This window comes from Notolepis coatsorum (assembly GCF_963971535.1).
Source record: "Notolepis coatsorum genome assembly, chromosome: 14".
In the NCBI taxonomy this organism is placed as follows: domain Eukaryota; kingdom Metazoa; phylum Chordata; class Actinopteri; order Aulopiformes; family Paralepididae; genus Notolepis; species Notolepis coatsorum.
In genome coordinates this window covers 48,212,841-48,234,630 of record NC_140178.1, presented here as the reverse complement: position 1 = coordinate 48,234,630, position 21,790 = coordinate 48,212,841, and the positions used below count along the sequence as shown (strand labels likewise).

The window sequence follows — 21,790 nt, the reverse complement described above, 5'->3', positions numbered from 1 at the left end:
TCCGGGCGGAGTTTTCTTGTAACGTGGATCAAGATATTCACCCGATCGCATTGAATCGCTTTCGGGACGCCGGATTCATTATGCTGTGGGGGGTTATGGCGTGGGCCAAATGGACATACGATCTAGCAGATGGCAATCAAATAATTGGAATATTCTTTTTGGAATATCATCGGCCACAGGTAAGAGCAATTTAAAGGAAAACTCCAACATTTTGGGAAATTAGCTTATTTGCCATCTACCCTGGAGTTAGACAAGAAGATACATACCTTTTTCTTCTCTGTGCATGCAGTAGGAGTAGGAAGACGTTGGGAACTAGGCTAATAGAGGAACCTACTTCCAGTGACTGACGCTAAGCTAGGCTAACGATGCGCGTCTTCCTACTCCTACTGCATGCACAGAGAAGAAAAATGTATGTATCTTAACACTCCAACATTTTGGGAACCCTAGAGTTAGACAAGAAGATGCATACCGGGGCGGCTAAGTAGCGCAGTGGGCAAGGTGCTCGCCACTAATGCAGGAGATGCTGGGTTCGAGCCCAGCTCTCGGCATTGCTACCAGCTTGGCTGGTCGTTCATACTAATACAATTGGCAGTATTAGGGGGTGGGAAGCTGGTGGGTGGGGATCGGACGTTGTGGACAGCGACTCCTACAGGTCGGTTGGTGCGCCTGCACAGCAGAATCAGAAAGCGACGAGGGCGGCGTGTCCCTCCCACGCAGACCCTCGCCACTGAGAGATCGCGCTGTGCAGGTGAAAAGATGGGACGGCTGCCTCCTCGTGTACTGGAGGGGACACGTGATGCAAGGCTTCATCCACATTGCAGCCGGCTTGTGGGAGGCATGGCCTAACAACGTTCGAGACAGGGGAGGGTAGAATTGGACAATACGAAATTGGGATGGGAGAAAAATAGAAAATGGGAGAAAAAGTAGATAAAAAAAAACAAGAAGATGCATACCTTTTTCTTCTCTGTGCATGCAGTAGGAGTAGGAAGACGTTTGGAACTAGGCTAATGGAGGAACCTACTTCCAGTGACTGACGCTAAGCTAGGCTAACGGTGCATGTCTTCCTACTCCTACTGCATGCACAGAGAAGAAAAAGGGTATGTATCTTCTTGTCTAACTCCAGGGTAGATGCCAAATAAGCGAATTTCCCAAAATGTTGGAGTTTTCCTTTAACGTCAATTTCAGCTTGGTTGTGCATTTTTTTCATTCATTGCCATTGCTCTGATCAGCGTATGCTGTTGTACTAACGAATGCCGTTATTGACAATCAATTAATTTCATCCATGCATGATGGAACATACTATACAGATCATATGCATTTGAATTTTTTATTGTAGCGTGTATAGGGACGAAATGACAATGGATTAAGTATAATATGCGTCGCAGGCTATTACTAGCCTCCCAGGAATGATCCCAGACCACTCTAAAACCATACTTATTTTCACCACGGCATAAAATGAGAATGGAAAAATATTCCTTTTTTGAACGATAGATACTCGATGTCAAATGGGCCATAGTATTGCATATATAGCTATGATATTTAAATAGTTATAGCCCTGCAAACAAGGTGAGCGACTCCCACCGTTTACAGCGATGGCGGTAGCTACTACAGGATGAGGCTAATGCGTGGCGTCCAATGAGTTAAAGGAAAACTATTCTATTGCTAAGTATAGACTGTTTCAAAGTGACAAAAATAACATTCTAAAAGGACCAAAGTTGATTTCCTGTTTGCTAATGCAATAACTGATAGGAAATACACTTAGGTACAAACTGTTCCCTAGCAACATAATTCCAGTGAAACCATGTATATCTTACATTGGACTGGTAACTGGTTTAATAATTTTTTTTTGTATCCACTTTTTCTCCCCATTTTCTATTTTTCTCCCATCCCAATTTCGTATTATCCAATTCTTCCCTCCCATGTCTTGAACGTTGCTAGACTATGCCTCCCACTGGTCGGTTGTAGTGAGGACAGAAGCCTTGCATCACGTGTCCCCTCCGCGTGTATCCTTTCGGCAACTGGCTTGTCCTTCCGCGTTCCCGTTTGGCGCTCTGATTGGCCAGGTCATGTGACATGTGCGCCCAATAGCGTCTTTGCCCATTTCCGCGTCGAACAGCCTGCAAACTACCTGGCGTTCTATCGCCATGCTCTAAGACAAACTCTAACCTTAACCAACTTCGAAAGAGTGCCTAAACTTAACCGTCGAAAGAACTTGCCGTCACGCTCTAAGACAAACTCTAACCTTAACCAACTTCGAAAGAGTGCCTAAGCTTAACCGTGCAAAAACTTGCCGTCCCACGATTGGCGCTCATGTCACATGACCTGGCCAATCAGAGCGCCAAATGGGAACGTGGAAGGACAAGCCAGTTGCCGAAAGGATTTACGCGTCCCCTCCGGTACACGAGGAGGCAGCCTGTCGCATCTTTTCACCGCAGCAGCTCAAACTCTCAGTGGCGAGGAGTAACGCGTGGGAGGCTCACGCTGCCCCCGCTACTTCCTGCTTCCGCCGCACCGGCGTCACCAAACCGACCTGTAGGAGTCGCTGTCCACAACGTCAAATCCCCACCCACCGGCTTTCCCACCCTCTAACACTTGCCAATTGTGTTAGTATGAACGACCAGCCAGCCAGTAGCAACGCCAAGAGCTGGGCTCGAACCCAGCGTATCCTGCGTTAGTGGCGAGCGCCTTGCCCACTGCGCCAATCAGCCGCCTGGTTTAATAACTTTAATGTACTTGAGGTGTGTACTTGTGTGATTGGAATCAGGACTTGATGAGGAAACATCCCTACCAAATTGTCATAATCACGGAGAGAGCGTACTTCACTCCCCCTCCTTCTCCCCTCACATTCACCACGCACTCCTCTTCATCCTCCCTTCCATCCACCACGCACTCCTCTTCATCCTCCCTTCCTCCCACCATGCACTCCTCTTCATCCTCCCTTCCTTCCACCATGGAAGCCTCACGCCCTTATATGGTCAGCATCCCTTCACCTCCCGTCACTCAACCCAGCTGCACTTCATCCCCTGATTCACACGCTGTCAGGCACCTCACTCCTCACAGCTGTATCCCATCCCCTAATGATGAGGACCCTACTTCAACCGGACGATGCTGACCAGAAGTCGTGGTGGTGTTAGTATCATTACCTAGGTATGACGCCTCAGTCTGAAGACCTGCTAGGCATCCCTGTGTGATCATCCCTGTACTAACTTCCCTCTCTTGTGCCCAGGACCTCCGTGCCAGCGTGTTCCTGTCTGGACCCCCCTGGAGCTTACCAAGGAGTTCCAGCTCCCTCTCTCAAACACGAAACCGTGTCTTCCGTCTGCAGTGGCACTGGAGTGCGCCTGCCCCCGTTATCCCCCTATTCATACCTGTTGTACATTTCTGGATGTAATTCTTGCCTGCTTGGGAATACCATTAAAACCCCTTGAAACGCTCCATTCTCCTCTCCTGTGTTCAGCAATTGGGCTCTGCTTAAAACCCACTCTCACACAAATGGAGGTGCACTGATACCACTTTCCCATTGTTGATACAGATTCTGAGTCCTACGTTTTAAATACAGTATTAGCCGATACCAAGTACCGATCCCATCCATTACTTTTACTGTACATTATAAACTCTTAGTCTGGGGTCTATCATTGGACAAAAGTGATTAAGACAATATTAGGACAGGGAACATTCTCTGATACCAATATCCTGATATAAGTCAAGTCAAGTAAAGTCAAGTCAAGTCAAGAGTTTTATTTGTCACGGCATACAAGCATACAGTGAAATGCGGGGGGTCTTGCCCGCAACGATTGTGCAATAATACAATAATAAGAATAGGATGAGAATAAGACATTTGTGCAATAATACAAGTAATAAGAATAAGACATAACAGGTATATGTACATAAAGTTTACAAAAAGCATGGTAAGACATGCTAAGGTCCTGCGATAGTACGGATGAGGCACTGGGTCTTATGTACACTACTATACAATGCTATACTATACAATCTACAGTTATACTATGTGTCCTTATGCTAGCTTGCTATATCCATCTGTTTACTATACAAGAACCACTCCCGTTCTTGTTTTTAAAGTGACCTTTCATTGTGTAAAGTGACCGTTGAGTGTGAGCGTGTGCAGCATGTGTGTGTGTGTGTGTTCATGCTAAAGTGACTGCTAGTGTGTGAGCGTATACAGTGTGTGTGTTGTGTGTGTGCTCATGTGTGCTTGTGTGTGGAGAGTTCAGTGTTCAAGACTCTGATGGCCTGTCCACGGTAGCCCCGTTTATCCTCAGTGGTGTGTGTGTCCCCTGCTGTGTTCTCCTAAAATCCACGATCAGCTCCTTGGTTTTACCAATGTTCAGGAGCAGGCTGTTTTCCTGACACCAGCGTTCCAGTACCTCAACCTCCTCCCGGTAGGCCTTCTCGTCGTTGTCAGAGATCAGCCCCACCACCACTGTGTCGTCCGCAAACTTCACTATGGAGTTGGAGCTGAACTTGGCCACACAATCATGTGTGTATAGTGAATACAGCAGGGGGCTCAGGACACAGCCCTGGGGGGACCCGATGCTCAGGGTGATGGTGTTGGAGGTCTGACCCCCCACCCTGACCGCCTGGGGCCTTTCACTCAGAAAGTCCAATATCCAGGCGCTCAGAGCGGAGCTCAGACCCAGCTCGATCAGCTTGTCCACCAGTCTGGTGGGGACTATGGTGTTGAATGCTGAGCTATAGTCAATGAACAACAGTCTCACATAGCCCCCCTTCTGGCAGTAAGCACACATTTCAAACAAACAGTACAACTAGGGGAGCATCCAGCTAGAAAATACCTATTTGTAATTTTAAGGATTTTTTACATGGATTATGAACATATAGTACGTTTTATTTTATTTAAAACAATTATTATTATTATTTATTTTTTTACAAACCCAAGTTTACCTGTGAGATTGAGAATGGCCAGCTCCTTGGGGCCTGAGAGGGGTTCCAGGTAGTGCAGTTGGTTGTGGCTGAGATCAAGGTGTGAGAGGAGCGGGACCTGGAACAGGGCTGAGTCTGAGAAGTCTTGGAGGGACATGTGATCCAGGTAGAGGTGGGTCAGTTTGGCCATGGAGACTGACTCCTCCCCCAGGTAGGTCATGGGGTTGAAGCTCAGGTCTAAGCGGGTAACTTCTGAAAGTCTTGACAGAAGGAAGAGAAAGAAAGTGAAAACATGAATTATAGATAAATATAGTGCAGAGTAGTGATATCCTACCTCGTCATTGTCAGAGTGTGGTTAGAACTGATATCATACCTATAGTCTGAGTGGGGTTAGAACTGATATCATACCTATAGTCTGAGTGGGGTTAGAACTGATATCATACCTATAGTCTGAGTGGGGTTAGAACTGATATCCTATAGTCTGAGGAGTTAGAACTGATATCCTACCTCGTCATTGTCAGAGTGTGGTTAGAACTGATATCCTACCTATAATCTGAGTGGGGTTAGAACTGATATCCTATAGTCTGAGGAGTTAGATCTGATATCCTACCTATAATCTGAGTGGGGTTAGAACTGATATCCTATAGTTTGAGGAGTTAGAGCTGATATCCTACCTATAGTCTGTGTGGGGTTATAACTGATATCCTATAGTCTGAGGAGTTAGAGCTGATATCCTACTTATAGTCTGTGTGGGTTTAGAGTTGATATCCTACCTATAGTCTGAGTGGGGTTATAACTGATATCCTACCTATAGCCTGAGTGGGGTTAGAGCTGATATCCTATAGTCTGTGAGTGGGGTTAGAGCTGATATCCTACCTACTGTATAGCCTGAGTGGGGTTAGAACTGATACCCTATAGTCTGAGTGGGGTTAGAGCTGATGTCCTATAGCCTGAGTGGGGTTAGAACTGATACCCTATAGTCTGAGTGGGGTTAGAGCTGATGTCCTATAGTCTGAGTGGGGTTAGAACTGATATCCTACCTGGTCATTGTCTGAGTGGGGTTAGAACTCATATCCTACCTGCCCATTGTCTGTGGGGTTAGAACTGATATCCTACCTGGTCATTGTCTGAGTGGGGAAGAACTGCAGCTCGTTGTGGTCCAGACTGAGGCGGTTGAGGGTGAACATACCAGCAAAGGCCTCTAAGGCCAAGTTGTTGAGAGCGTTGTGGCCGAGGCGCAGCCACTTGATGTTCTGCAGGCCCTGGAAGTACAGTTAGACTGATATAATATCATACTGTCAGGCCCTGGAAGTACAGTTAGACTGATATAATATCATACTGTCAGGCCCTGGAAGTACAGTTAGACTGATATAATATCATACTGTCAGGCCCTGGAAGTACAGTTAGACTGATATAATATCATACTGTCAGGCCCTGGAAGTACAGTTAGACTGATATAATATCATACTGTCAGGCCCTGGAAGTACAGTTAGACTGATATAATATCATACTGTCAGGCCCTGGAAGTACAGTTAGACTGATATAATATCATACTGTCAGGCCCTGGAAGTACAGTTAGACTGATATAATATCATACTGTCAGGCCCTGGAAGTACAGTTAGACTGATATAATATCATACTGTCAGGCCCTGGAAGTACAGTTAGACTGATATAATATCATACTGTCAGGCCCTGGAAGTACAGTTAGACTGATATAATATCATACTGTCAGGCCCTGGAAGTACAGTTAGACTGATATAATATCATACTGTCAGGCCCTGGAAGTACAGTTAGACTGATATAATATCATACTGTCAGGCCCTGGAAGTACAGTTAGACTGATATAATATCATACTGTCAGGCCCTGGAAGTACAGTTAGACTGATATAATATCATACTGTCAGGTCCTGGAAGTACATGGCTGCATTTAGCAGTTAGACTGATATAATATCATATGGTCAGGTACTGGAAGTACAGACTGATATAATATCACCCAAATTCGGCTCAAACAAGGGACTACACGTTTCGCAATTATGCCACATCAATGTGGAACGCCCTACCCAAAGCTGTAAAGGAATGTGAATCACTACCCACTTTCAAAAACACTCTCAAAGAACACCTACGGGAGACTGCAATTCGAAACTGGCCCCTGTAAATGTCCTAACCCAACCCCCTCCAATGTACAGTAAATTACCAAGTATGGTTTTGTCAATATTCCAATGTACAGTTTTGCTTAGTTGTACAGTGTTCCCCACCCACCCCTACCTACCTCCTACTGTACCTACCTCCTACCCAACCCCCCCCCCACCCAACCACCTCCAATGTACAGCCCCCCCACCCACCCAACCCCACCCCACCTACCCAACCTCCCCCAATGTACAGTTTTTACGTCAAATGTATATACTCTCTTTTCTGGACTCTTTTTGTATCACAAACAGTACTGTATTTGCAAATCTGGTATGTCATAAATGTATAGATGTAGCAGTACTGTCTATCTGTATGTCATGTATGTCATATATGTCCTGATGAATTGAAAATGGGAAATTGAGCTGTACTGTATTGTACCCATTCTGCAATCTGTTAATAAAGTTTTCAATCAATCAATCAATCAATCATATGGTCAGGTACTGGAAGTACAGTTAGTCATACTGTCAGGTCCTGGAAGTACAGTTAGACTGATATAATATCATATGGTCAGGTACTGGAAGTACAGTTAGACTGATATAATATATTGTGAGGTCCTGGAAGTACAATTAGACTGATATAATATATTGTCAGGTCCTGGAAGTACAATTAGACTGATATAATATCATACTGTCAGGTCCTGGAAGTACAGTTAGACTGATATAATATCATATGGTCAGGTACTGGAAGTACAGTTAGACTGATATAATATATTGTGAGGTCCTGGAAGTACAATTAGATTGATCTTTCTAATATATTGTCAGGTCCTGGAAGTACAGTTAGACTGATATCATATATTGTGAGGTCCTGGAAGTACAATTAGACTGATATAATATATTGTCAGGTCCTGGAAGTACAGTTAGACGGATATAATATATTGTCAGGTCCTGGAAGTACAGTTAGATGGATATAATAGTCAGGTCCTGGAAGTAGTTAGACTGATATAATATCATATTGTCAAACAAACACATTTACTGATGTGGTGTGTCCGGTACACTCTGTGTCCGTGTGTATGTACCTATGTCTTGTAATTGTCTTAGTATGCAGAAGTCATGTGTGAATTTGGTTGTGGGTAAGTCTGTGCTGCATTCAGTGTGTCATGTCAGTGTTTGATTGATTGATTGAAAACTTTATTAACAGATTGCAGAATGGGTACAAAAAGACTTTTGTCTTGTTTACATAAGGGTCCTCCATTTTCAATTCATCAAGAGTTAGTGTGTTAGTGGCAAATGGTGTGTTTAGTTCTCATGCCTGTATGTATGTATGTATGCATGTATGTATGTACTTTATGTATGTATGTGTGTGTTTACAAAACATTTGTATAGTACTATAGTGTTTACATACATGTCTGTACACAATAAGTGTCTGCGTGAATGTGCACACTGCACAGTGCATCCATCAATCCATCCTTCCATCAATTTGTCCACTCACCCATCTGTAACGGTTCCAGGGAGGACAATGTGAACTTTGGTCACAAGGTGAACAGTGGTCTCCTACCTCCCACCAGTGGTCTCATGGCGCCATCTAGTGGGCACCGCCAGATGGTGCAGGCCACCATTTTGTGTTTCATAAAAGTAATTGAGTTAATTTCTTCATGTATTTGTCCTGGGCTTTTTCTTCCCTTGTTTAATTGTCATTCCTCCTGTCTGGTTGTTTGTGATATTGCTTGGTTGTTGTTGTGATATTGCTTTTATGTCTAGTTTGGTGTTTAATTGTTTCTGTGTTTTGGACTGGCTGTGCCAGGTGTTGTCAATTATAATTAGTTGTGTATTTAAGTGTGGGTCTGTCCTCACTCCTTTGTGGCGTCATACATCCGTGTTCCCGTACCTGTCATGTCTGCTGTTGTCTTCCTTGCCCTGCTGTCTGTATTGAGTCTTAGGGGGCTTCCTCACTGCCATTCGGGGTCGAATCAGCTCTGTTCCGTCCTCGTTCCGTCCTTGGGTGCGAACTTCCCCCCTCCCTCTCCCCCCTCTAGTTTGCGTACACACTGCAGTCCGGGTTCTGTTTACGGTTTGCGTTTTGAGCGTGTAAGCGTGGTGATGATGTCACGCTCTAACGTCAACACAGGAAGAGTTTTAACACACAGTGGTGGAAACTGGATGCTGATATAAAGAAACAAATAACCAATAAATATGTTATAAGTTATATTTGAACCTCTGTTGTCAAGCCTTGTCAATATAACCCACCCCCTTTTCTCACGAATGGAACTGGTGTCGTGGAGTCCGCTTTGAGCGTTTTCCAGGGTTAACGCAGCTTAGCCTATTTATTACTAGTTAGCAGCTAACATTGCTCACATCAATTATATTGCATGTCATTGATCTACCGGTCGATCACGGCCGACTGGTTGGGCACCACTGGTCTATAGAAATAAATGCATTCGAACAAGAAACCAATGTATAGTAGACATAGCAATGGCAAAAAAAAGTTGCCAGGCCTAATGCGAGCCAGGGAAGTCTTTAGCCCCTTCCGTGACTGCGATGTGCAAGCCAGGGGCTTTATATCTGATATATTTCGGACCCACCCCGAGCTTTTAAGCAGTGTTTGGTCCAAATTAGCCTGGCTACTATGGAGCTGCGAGTGACTGCATATTCAAAAGCCCCTGGCTTGCACATCGCAGTCACGGAAGGGGCTAGGAAGTCTTGTGCTTGTAACGTGGCTTCATGTTTTCATCCACTGAGCCGTGAGGCATAACATGCTTGTATGGTTGAGGTCTCTGAAGTTCTCTGAACTCGCCAAATTGCCCATAAATATAGTTTTTGTGGGTATTGTCCAGTTGTTGCTGTATGTTTTTATCTGCCCAAAATTCAAGCAAGCATGAAAGCATTACAGTAATGACGTTGTGTGTGTCAGCAAGTTGATATGGGATCATCCCTATGTTCCCCGGGTCCTATGTTCCCCGGGTTCTATGTTCCCCGCTTTGATTGATTAATAGATTGAACATTTTATACATTTTTATTATTTTATTAATTATTAATGTCCGGCTTGTTTCGAACGGTTAAGCTTAGGCCCTCGTTCAAACTGGTTAAGGTTAGAGTTTGGAATCAGGGCTGGTGGTCTAAAATTTTCAATCTATCAATCAATCAAAGCAGGGAACATAGAACCCGGGGAACATAGGACCCGGGGAACATAGACATGCTCCCGTTGATACAGAAGCCTCTCCCGTGTTTTGGTACAAGCAGTGGTGCAGTCGTAATATGGGAACTGCCCGGACGCCACGTGCACGAGCGCGCGCATGCGCACAGAACAGATTATTATTATGCAGAATAAATAGTAGTAAACATGTTTGTATAGGAAATTACTAGTTTTAGTTTAGTTTTTGTAAATATTGCCTTGAAATAGAGAAGCTGAAAAAGGTAGCAGGATGTAGCCTTCAATATATAAAGAAATTATATTGTCACCAGATATGGTTGAAAAACAAACAATGTTTTAAATGTAATTGTAGTTACAATTTCTTTAATTGAATGAACTTAAACTAGAAAAGTAAATACAAACTAAATTAACAATGTAACTTAGTTTACAGAAGGACAGTTTCCTTCTGAAGCACAACTTAATGCCTCATCCTTGATCCTTCCAGTCGGGACCATTGTCACATAGTGAGAGGTTCCACAGCTCAAGTAAACCCCCACCAATTGGTACAGGCTTGTATTTTGGGTTGGCTCTTCTCGTTCTTTGTTATGCTATCGGTATCCTATTATTATGCAAAGTCTATAGGTGATAGATAAGTGCCGGCCGCCGGGTACTTGGCGCACGGCGCGACAAGTCCAGTGACAATTGTGAATGCATTTTTGTGTGCGCGTACTTCTGCTCAGCGAACTACTAGGACGGCGTGGTACCCCGTCCACCCACCACTGCATCCCTGGGTACAAGCATTGCACACCACGCCCCCCGCTCCCACTGGCGCGCACCCGGAACCACCTATTTCAGCGGTCCAGGTTTGGAGCGAATCAGCGTCCCCGGGGACGCGGGGGAGCGTTCTCAGTAGGACGGACACACCCTTTTCTGGTGCGATCGGGCTGTGATTCGACCCCGAATGTTAAGTGAGAAAGCCCCCTTAGTAAGTGTTATTAGTATTCCGTTTTTTATGCTCTTTGTTTTTTCGTGCATCAGTTCGCGTGTCTCTCTAGTGCCAGCTCGGCTGTGCCTTTGCTTTTGTTTTTGGTCAGCTCGGCTGTGCCTTTGCTTTTGTTTTGGTACTTGTAATTTACCCTTGCTCTCTTGGTTCTAAAATAAATAGAACACCACGTTTTTGTGAAGAGCAACCACTGTGCTGAAGGGTCTGCAGTTAGGTAGAAATAGACCTAAGATTTCCCCCTCTAAGTTCATTAGACCTGTTAAATATGTGAGAGCTCAGTTATAGTTAGATGTTTAGTAAAGGTCAGGGATTAGCGGATTACAGCTAACTATAGTATTTCCCATTATCGTTAGCAGTTAGCATAAGCTAGCTAGCTCGGAGCTAATATCTAACGTAGCCCGATGCTCATGCGTTGCTAGCTGCTCTGTACTGGACATATCAGACGATATATAGCACAGACCGGAGGACATTTAGCTAGGGTCTGTGCCGAAGGGATTCTGTAAAAGGCACACAACCAGTCATTTGCTAGCACAGTAGCCACTAGCACTAGCCTGTTGAACAGAGGCGACCAGCGTGTCTTTAGTCTGGCTATCTGCATGCTCACTACTGAGCAGAGGGAGACACTCGGATACACCACAGCGGAGCATCTGGTCTGCAGGAGCAGACTGGTAGCGCTATCGGACCGGGCAGTGTCTTCCCGCCTTCATCACCACGCAGCGGTCGACTACTCCTCGCTACAGAACCCATCCGGGTTCTTTCTCACCACCAGGATTACTAACTCTCTCCACCTCTCTCGTCCTGCAGAGGGAATTGTTCCTCTGCTGCAACGGTAACCGCGGCAACGTTGGCCAGAACACTTTAATAGAACCATTTGGGCGCCCATCTAAATTTAGCTATAGTATTTAATTAGGAATTGTATAAAGTAATAATAATATTTGTATGTATGTTTTTCCCCCCATTTGTTTATATAAAAATGGCATTATGATTCAAACAGTTTCCTCGCTCTTTCTAGTCTAAGTGACTCCATTTTAAGTTATTTACTCAGTTGTGTAATTTGGTACAATTAGTTTAGCAGTTAAGGCATCCGACCAACCCCCTAAGGTGAAATTTATATACAGTCCTTTAAGCTCCAGCACAATTTGGTCCTTCGAGCCGGATCTAACCAGATAGGATATCTCGAAAGAGCGAGGCAGGTTCAAGAGGTCCCCCCCCCCCTCCCTGAAGGGAAGACACGTGCTCCTAGAGAGCGTAGATTACCCTCCCGACCAGATGACTGTGTCTTGGGTACACCCAGTAGCCCTAGTTCGGAGAGCAATCAGCATGTGCTAAACCCATCAGCTGACCGGACAGTAGGGGACCTTACAACCCAGACGGCAGGCACACCCCAGCCAGTAGAGGGTGCTGCTGCCACACCGCAGTTAGATCAGACTATGAGAACAGAGTCAGACCCAACTGACACCCCCCAGCTGCCTGAAGACAAGAAGAGACACGAGGTGGCAGTCCTGTGTAGTAAAGACATAACTACTTTCCCGCCACTGAATACCGCCAACCAAGATGAGTCTGATCAAGAAGAGGATCGTGACTCCACTGAAACCGACTCGCAACCTGGAAAGGATATCAAGACAGCGTGGAGCCACGCGGCGGGCAGGACTTCAATCACTTCCAACCGGGAGAGTTCTTCCTAGACACTCACAGAACTGGTAGGCCCCCCAGCAGATCACGGAGCAGAGGGAGCATTACAGGCTCAGAACTCACGTTCCAATGCATGCAACAACCATGCGAAGATGCACTTGCAAGAGAGGAGCGGCTCCACCAAGATGTGCTCGACAGAGAGAGAAGAGCCGCGGAAGCACTGGAGCGGGAGCGCGATAGAGCGGCAGCCCAGGCCTTGGAGTACACCCGGCTCGCTACCGCCCAACTGCAATCGGCCTCTGCCTCCAGGCAAACATCAAGAGCATCCACTAGGAATATATCACCCCAGGGCCGCCAGCCTGAAAGGGAGGAGCACCCAGCTAGGTATCCCCGACCCCGAAGAGGGGACAAGGCCGACTCTGAAGACCTGGAAGGGTGTCTGGCTCATCTGCAGGAGGAATATATGGCACCAGGAGAGGTGCCACCCCCCTCTCAACGTGAGCGGCTACCCGCCACACACAGAGCAACCTCCAGATCCCATCAACGTTGGCCGGAAACTACACCGGCCCCTAGGTACGACCCGCTCCCACAGCGCCCACCAGGGAGCGCCATCCCATTCTTCAAAGATAATTCTAGAAGCCAGTACCATGACATGAGGATGTGTCTGGAGTTCCTCCTGGGCACCGCCAACCACAGCGAGCAACAGAAGTTCCTCGAGCTGTCTATGCACTGTAGGCTGCCTGCGGCCAAGCTCATATGCACTGCCAACGCATACTCCCCCATCCCCTATACTTCGTCTATCCAGGCCCTGGACGAGCGCTGGGGACGCCCGTGGGACCACATATTGGATGAGATCCACGAGCTGGGAGAAATGGCAGACATAAAGGACGACCAGGCCCTGGACGCATACTCCTTGAAGGTACAGGCTCTGGTGAGCCTGCTGACGTTTCAAGGAGCCGCCGGCCGCACAGAGCTCTACGCAGGCTCCAACATAGAACGCTTTGTCAGGAAGCTTCCAAAGGAAAGGGAAGAGAGGTTCCGACGGGAACACGAGTGTCTCCACCCCAAACAGCCACTGTCTACCCTGATGGAGCTCTCAGAGTTCCTGAAGTCGGAGATGAGGCACATCCGCCTCCCCAAGCGGGAAGAGCCGAGAGGCAGTGGACGCAGTGGACGAGACAAGTCCGACCGAACGGGGCGGCCCGTTAGGGTGCTGACAACCGTACATGAAAACACATCAAAGGAGCATCAAGGGCCCCCGAAAGGCAAACGAGGCTTCTCCTCCCAGAAGAAAGGAGAGAAGAAAACTCCACCGCCATGCCAGTGCTGCACCGAGGTCCACTGGCTAGACCAGGGGTTCCCAAACTTTTCAGGCCGGGACCCAGAAAATAAGGCGTCAGAGAGCCGCGGCCCAATGCACATCGTCCGTTTTTTTTTTTTTTTTTTTTTGCCAGGCGACCGATTTTTTAAGCCAAATATCACTTCAATCCTATTAAGTTAGTTCAAGTTAGTTATTCATTTATATGTGCTATTTATGAGAGGGCTAACTTGTTGCAAAATAATAATGATAATAATAATAGCCTCATTAAAATTCTATTGTTGCTTCGGTTGTTTTCAGCGTTTTATGTGCATAATCTGTTATTTAGTTTGAAATGTTCGTTGAAATAAGTAGATTTTTCGTTTTTGTTTATTTATTAAGTTAATATAAAACCATATAGTCACATTTTAGAATACAATAGAATAGAATTTTAGAATACAACTAGAAACACTGTCCTGGCCTGCTTCTAAGTTCAGTGGCCTAAAAAACTAAAAAAAAATTGATTTTTTTTTTTTTTTTTTAATCATCTCGCGGCTCTCCCGTGGCTGCTCGCGGCCCACCTTTGGGTCGCGACCCCGACTTTGGGAACCACTGGGCTAGACAACTGTCCTGTGTTCAAGGAGAAGACTACAGAAGAAAAGAAACAGTGGATAATAGAGAATAAGCGGTGCTGGAAGTGCGTCCGTGAGCACAGAGCAAAGGACTGCACCCTCAAGGGACCCTGCAGACAGAGCGGGTGCAGGAAGATCCACCTCACGGCCCTCCACGACCTCAACAATAGAGACGACAAGGCTAAGCCTGATGTTGCGGAAGCCTGTGATGAGCCTAGAGAGATATGCAACTACTACGTGGGCCCCGTGAGGGGCAGCACTCCCCGCGTGCTGTTGAAGATTGTGCCGGTGGTCCTGCGGAACCGCGACAAGACTCTGGAGACCTGCGCGGTTATTGACGATGGCTCGGAGCGCACGCTGCTGATGCGTGAGGCTACCATCGCCCTTGGACTCAAGGGCGACGCAGAGGAGCTGGATCTCTTCACCATCCAACCAGGGTGCACCACTATTCATGGAGAGAGTGTGGCTCTCACCCTCACACCGGCCGGACGGCCGAAGGAAGTCTTCAAGTTGAGCCGCGTATTCACCGCTGCCGGGTTGTGCCTCTCCAGTTACGGCTACCCCATGGAGTCCCTCATGAAGAGGTACCCACATTTCTGTAATCTGGGGATAAATGCTGCAATGGAGGTGAAGCCCACCCTCCTGCTCGGCTCCGATAATGTGAACCTCACTTTACCCAAGCACATCATCCAGGGTCCACCCGGATGTCCCGTCGCCCTGGAGACTCCGCTTGGCTGAACCCTGCAGGGCCCCATCAGTCTAAGATTTTTTTTTTTTTTTTTATCCACTTTTTCTCCCATTTTCTATTTTTCTCCCATCCCAATTTTTCGTATCGTCCAATTCAACCCTCCCCTGTCTTTGAACGCTGTTTCATGCCTCCCACAAGCCGGCTGCAATGTGGACTAAGTCATACATAGCACGAGTCCCCTCCGATACTCGAGGTAACAGCAGTCGCATCTTTCCACCTGCGCGGCTCGATCTTTCAGCGTCGGGGGTCTGGGCTTTGGAGGGGCCCCGCCCCCGTCGCTTCCTGATTCTACTGCGCAGGCGCACCAACCGACCTGTAGGAGTCGCTGTCCACAACGCCCGATCCCCACCCACCAGTTTCCCTCCCCCTAATACTGCCAATGTGTATTAGTGTGGACGACCAGCTAAACTGAAAGCAATGTGGAGCGCTGGGCCAGTCTAAGAAATCTGAACGCCCGTCAGACCCACTGCCTCTTCATTGGAGCGGGGCACGAAGACGAGGCGCTGCTGGAGAATGTTCAGAGGTTGTGGCAGCTGGACATTGCTCCATACAAGAACGAGAAGATACACACTTGCTCCAAGGAAGATAAGGCTGCGATGGATCTTCTCCAAGCCAAGACCAAGCGTGTCTGCATGCGCATGCCGACCTTCAAGGTTCCCCCAGGAGTAGCGAAGCCGTGTCTGCTTAGCACTGAAAGAAGACTCAGCAGAGACCCCGAGACGGCTGCCGCCTACGCCACAGAGATGAGCAAGCTCATAATAGAGTCTGGACTCGTCAGGAGGCTGAAGCCTGAGGAGGCGGAAAGGAGTACCGAGTCATGGTACCTTCCCCACCATAACGTTAAGCACAACGGAAAGAACAGAGTGGTGTTTAATTGCAGCTTTCAAGTGCGCCAGCAGAACCTCAACCGCTATTTCCTGCCCGGTCCGACTCTGACCCCTCCTCTCCTCGGAGTCATGGTGCGCTTCCGACGACAGAAAACCGCCATCAGTGGCGACATAAAACGCATGTTCCACCAGGTATGTTTGCTCGACGAAGATAAGCCACTCATGAGGTTCTTGTGGAGAGAAAACCCAGACGACCCGGAACCATCTATCAGTGGGAGGTGCTGCCCTTCAGGACGACCTGCAGCCCGTGTTGCGCCACCTACACCCTGCAGCGTCATGTCGACGACGGCGCCACACCGCCCGGAGTCTCCGATGCTGTCCACCACAGTTTTTATGTGGACAACTGCCTCCACAGCGTGGAGACCGCGGAAGAGGCCTACAAGCTGGTGCATGATATACGCACCTTCCTGGCACTGGCTTTGATGTCCGCCAGTGGGCCACCAACGACCATGAGGTCGTCCGAGACCTCCCAGACGAAGCGAAGGCTGACAGCAATGAGACCTGGCTCTCCCAGTTAAGTGAGGATGCCCAGGAAATGACTCTGGGTCTCCTCTGGCGTTTTAAGTCTGACACCCTGTGTTACCGGCAAAAGAAGATCGAAGCTCGCCATTACGTGACCAGGAGGTCAATCTACAGTACTCTGGCGAGTCAATATGACCCGTTGGGTTACATCAACCCCTACATGACTCGTGCCAAGGCTCTGGTCAGCGAGCTGTGGACTGAGGCGAAGGGATGGGATGACCCCCTACCAGAGACACTCGGGGCGAAGTGGAAGAAGTGGGAAGAAGAGCTCTCCACCCTCCGACAGATCGAGTTCCCCAGGAGCTACTTTCCCTCGAGCGTCAGTCTGACTGGCAGCCAGCTCTCCCTTCATGTATTCTGTGACGCGTCTGAGAAGGCATATGGTGCAGTAGCGTACCTGCGTGCGATAGAGCCTGACGACAGTCCATGTTTCCTTCATTCTTGCACGCTCAAGAGTTGCACCCAAGAAGCAGCAATCCATTCCCCGGCTGGAGCTCTGCGCTGCTCTAAGTGGAGCCCAGTTGGGAAAGATGCTGAAGGAAGAGCTGCGCCTGCCCCTTTACGCAGTGTCGATGTGGTCCGACTCCACAACAGTCATCCAGTGGATCCAGTCGACTTCGTGCAGGTATAAAATCTTCGTGGGAACAAAGGTGACAGAGATCCAAGAGCTTGTGGGGACCAGCTGCTGGCGATACGTTTCGACAGATGTCAACCCGGCGGACGTGATCACCAGAGGTGCGACCCTCGAGGAATTGGCACATCCCAACCTCTACCACCGAGGACCCGACTACCTACGCAAGCCAGAAGAAGAGTGGCCTTCTCCTTTGAACTTGGAGAACGCAGGGTTGGAGCCTGCCAGAAGCTCAGAGCCCAACCCATCATGCCACGAATGGCTGACCTCCCATCCTGCCGCCTCCATCTCCAAGAAGCGCCCTTCCACAACACGGGCATGGACTGCTTCGGGCCCTTCATCATCAAGGCAGAGATCGGGAGAGCAACTGCTAAGAGATCATCTTCAAGTGCCTCACCACGAGAGCCGTCCATCTCGAGGTGCTGGCTGAAATGACAACAGACAGCTTCCAGTCATTCCGTCGATTTACTGGAAGGAGAGGGCGACCCCATACCCTCTGGTCTGATCACGGGACGAACTTCAAGGGAGGAGAAGCTGAACTCATCAAGAGTTACCACCAGATGAGTGAGGAGTTGAGGGACGAGCTGGCCTCCCAACAGGTCACCTTCTCCTACAACCCTCCAAATGCACCCCACTTCGGTGGAACGTGGGAGAGAGAGGTCAAGTCAGTAAAGGCTGCTCTAGGCGCCGCGCTCAGAGGACAGGTTCCTAAGGCAGAGGTCTTCAACACCGTGCTGGTGGAGATTGAGGCCATTCTGAATTCCAAGCCACTGGGGTACGTCAGTAGCGACGCGGCCGATCTCGACCCCATAACACCCAACAGCCTTCTGATGGGGCGGCGAGACGCGGCCCTTCCCTTTGCGGTCTACGCCTCCACCGAGATCATCGGCAGAAGACAATGGAGGTATAGTCAGGTTTTAGCCGACCAATTCTGGAAGAGGTTCACCACCGAGTATCTCCCATCGCTGCAAGGCCGCCGCAAGTGGATCACTGAAAGAGGCAACCTAGAACCAGGAATCCCAGTCATGATCGTGGATCAGGCGCTCCCCCGAGCCCGCTGGCTCACCGGAGGGGTGAAGAGTGTGGTAAAAGGACAAGACGGAAGAGTCCGCTCGGCTGTCGTGGATGTCGGAGGAAGAACTTACCACAGACCAGTGGCTCGACTGATCCGACTACCCCCGTACTCTGACTCTGACCAGCCTGAGTGACTACTAGACATTCAGCAGACCTCAGTACTGATTAGCGCCGCAAATCAGGGTGCGGCTGTGCTGAAGGGTCTGCAGTTAGGTAGAAATAGACCTAAGATTTCCCCCTCTAAGTTCATTAGACCTGTTAAATATGTGGGAGCTCAGTTATTAACCCCCCCCACCACATAATGTTTACACCGTCTGCCTACTGTTGGCATCTCATGTTATGTGACAGTGCTGCCATCCACTGGGCCGAGGTGGAGGTGTTTTAATATCGTGCGTCACTTCCTGTAACGTTGAACTTGCCCAGACGTGCACGCGAAGAATGAGACGTGCATCCATACGTTAAGGTCACGTATATTTTGACCAGGGATGTAAAGCTGCTTACCATAATTCCACCAAAAGAGAGTGAGTTTTAGTAATCAGCTAATTAGATGTTTAGTAAACGTCAGGGATTAGCGGATTACAGCTAACTATAGTATTTCCCATTATCGTTAGCAGTTAGCATAAGCTAGCTAGCTCAGAGCTAATATCTAACGTAGCCCGATGCTCATGAGTTGCTAGCTGCTCTGTACTGGACATATCAGACGATATATAGCACAGACCGGAGGACATTTAGCTAGGGTCTGTGCCGAAGGGATTCTGTAAAAGGCACACAACCAGTAATTTGATAGCACAGTAGCCACTAGCACTAGCCTGTTGAACAGAGGCGACCAGCGTGTCTTTAGTCTGGCTATCTGCGTGCTCACTACTGAGCGGAGGGAGACACTCGGATACACCACAGCGGAGCATCTGGTCTGCAGGAGCAGACTGGTAGCGCTATCGGACCGGGCAGCGTCTTCCCGCCTTCATCACCACGCAGCGGTCGACTACTCCTCGCTACAGAACCCATCCGGGTTCTTTCTCACCACCAGGATTACTAACTCTCTCCACCTCTCCCGTCCTGCAGAGGGAATTGTTCCTCTGCTGCAACGGTAACCGCGGCAACGTTGGCCAGAACACTTTAATAGAACCATTTGGGCGCCCATCTAAATTTAGCTATAGTATTTAATTAGGAATTGTATAAAGTAATAATAATATTTGTATGTATGTTTTTCCCCCCTTTGTTTATATAAAAATGGCATTATGATTCAAACAGTTTCCTTGCTCTTTCTAGTCTAGGTGACTCCATTTTAAGTTATTTACGCAGTTGTGTAATTTGGTACAATTAGTTTAGCAGTTAAGGCATCCGACCAACCCCCTAAGGTGAAATTTATATACAGTCCTTTAAGCTCCAGCACAACCACCGTCTCCGTTCTCCTGTCATTCTGCACCACTGTCTCCGTTCTCCTGTCATTCTGCAGTTCTGGGGCTCCTCCGTCATTCCGCATATTGGGTTCTTTTCTCCCCCAAATCCTAACACCCATCCATCCATCCATCCATCCACAAACACCCCCACCCACACATTCACTATCCATCCATCCATCCATCCATCCAGCCATCCATCCATCCATCCATCCATCCATCCATCCATCCATCCATCCATCCATCCATCCATCCATCCATCCATCCATCCATCCATCCATCCATCCATCCATCCATGTATGTACCTGGAAGGCCATGTTGGGTATGTAGACCAGCTGGTTGTGTGTGAGACCCAATATGTTGAGGAAGCCCAGCTGGGTGAAGGCTCCAGGCTGGATCTCCTCCACACGGTTATAGTCCAACTGGAGCTCCTTCAGGGAGGAGAGGCCATCGAAGGACTCCTGTAGGAGCAGTGGGGAGGAGGAGAGATGAGAGGTGGAGGGGAGAGAGAGGGAGGAATGGGTGTGTGAGATAGATCAAGCATGACATACTTGATTGATGTACATTTTTAAACCATGGAACAGCATTCAGACATCGGGTAACATCAGACTATCTGTATTACACTACAAGGGACAAATATCAATACAACACAAGAAATAAAGTAGAAACAGACAGTATAACCTAGTGGTATTTCACCAGCAACTTTGTGTAGCAGGGTGGATTATCCCTGCTTCGTGGGAACGGGTGTGCACAGTCACTGGGTAGCGAGACACAGTAGATCTCTGGCTAGCTGCACCTCCGTCTTTGGGTCTGGAGCGTCCACTGGAGGCTGGCAGCGGGAGTGGATGGGGCCCGGGATTTACCAACCTGGTCCGGTACTCTGGTCTTCCTCTCCCTTCCAGGGCGGTCAGCAGTACTCCCCAACACGTTCTCACCTTCCCCAATTACTCCTCTAACCCTCCCACACCTAGTGACTGAATTGTAAATAAATAACTTGGTTCCCCCCGCAAACAGTACCCTCCCTCGTTGACACTAGAAACCTTACAGTAGGAAAGGGAAGGTTGAATAGGAAGGGGTTAATCGTAGTAACGTTACCCACACCAAAATGGTTAAGACTGGGCACAAGAAGAGACACGCACACAGAACCCCAGTCAATGTTTTATATTAATTAATACGGTGCAGGTACAACGATTTAGTCAGGAGAGTCAATTAGAATAAATCCCTACTATTACTCCGACTGTAACTCAACACCTTATAACCACCTATATTGTACACCCACCTCTGGGTTCCTATCAGGAATAATGTGGTTCAAATGTGTTTGACTCATCACCCACGTCTGGGTCAGTTCCATGTACATTACCTCTCTAATGCATACTTATGGAGTCACAGGTCTAGAACCCCCCCAAAGGGAAAGGATTAATTGAATGGGAAATTATTATACAAGAATCACACGTTATCACACTCAAAGGAAATCAAAAATGTGGGCCCACAATACCAAACAAAAGTCCTATACTAATGCCGGCATATATTGTTGATGGGGTACCCCTATGAACTGTAGTTAGCAACCATTAGCTTCGCCCGTAGGCCGCACCACACTGTGTACTGTGTAATAGATCCAGAGCATCAACGCTCTTATTGTACTCAACCAAAATGGCGGCCTCGCCGTGCCACCACCGTCCAGGTAGCAAGATGGCGTTGAACGCTCTCGTCGCGGGCGCTAGCAAGCGGGGCTGGAGCAGAGGGACAGTAGCTGGCTGAGAGCGTGTGCTGGGTGATGGCGACCTCTGCTGGTCGGGAAGAACTCCCGTGCTGGCCCGA

The 21,790-nt window shown here is 48.1% G+C and overlaps 1 protein-coding gene across 1 annotated transcript in view; it reads right to left on the bottom strand.

Moving 5' to 3' along the window:
- Window positions 1–21,790, bottom strand: part of chadla (chondroadherin-like a) — a gene marked incomplete at both ends in the record, with an annotated part of 32,947 nt that overhangs the window by 7,976 nt on the left and 3,181 nt on the right. The window contains 3 exons of the mRNA XM_084329099.1: window positions 4,918–5,156; window positions 6,013–6,158; window positions 20,278–20,433. Coding sequence (XP_084185225.1) covers window positions 4,918–5,156; window positions 6,013–6,158; window positions 20,278–20,433 — 541 coding nt within the window. The remainder of the gene's footprint in view (window positions 1–4,917; window positions 5,157–6,012; window positions 6,159–20,277; window positions 20,434–21,790) is intronic.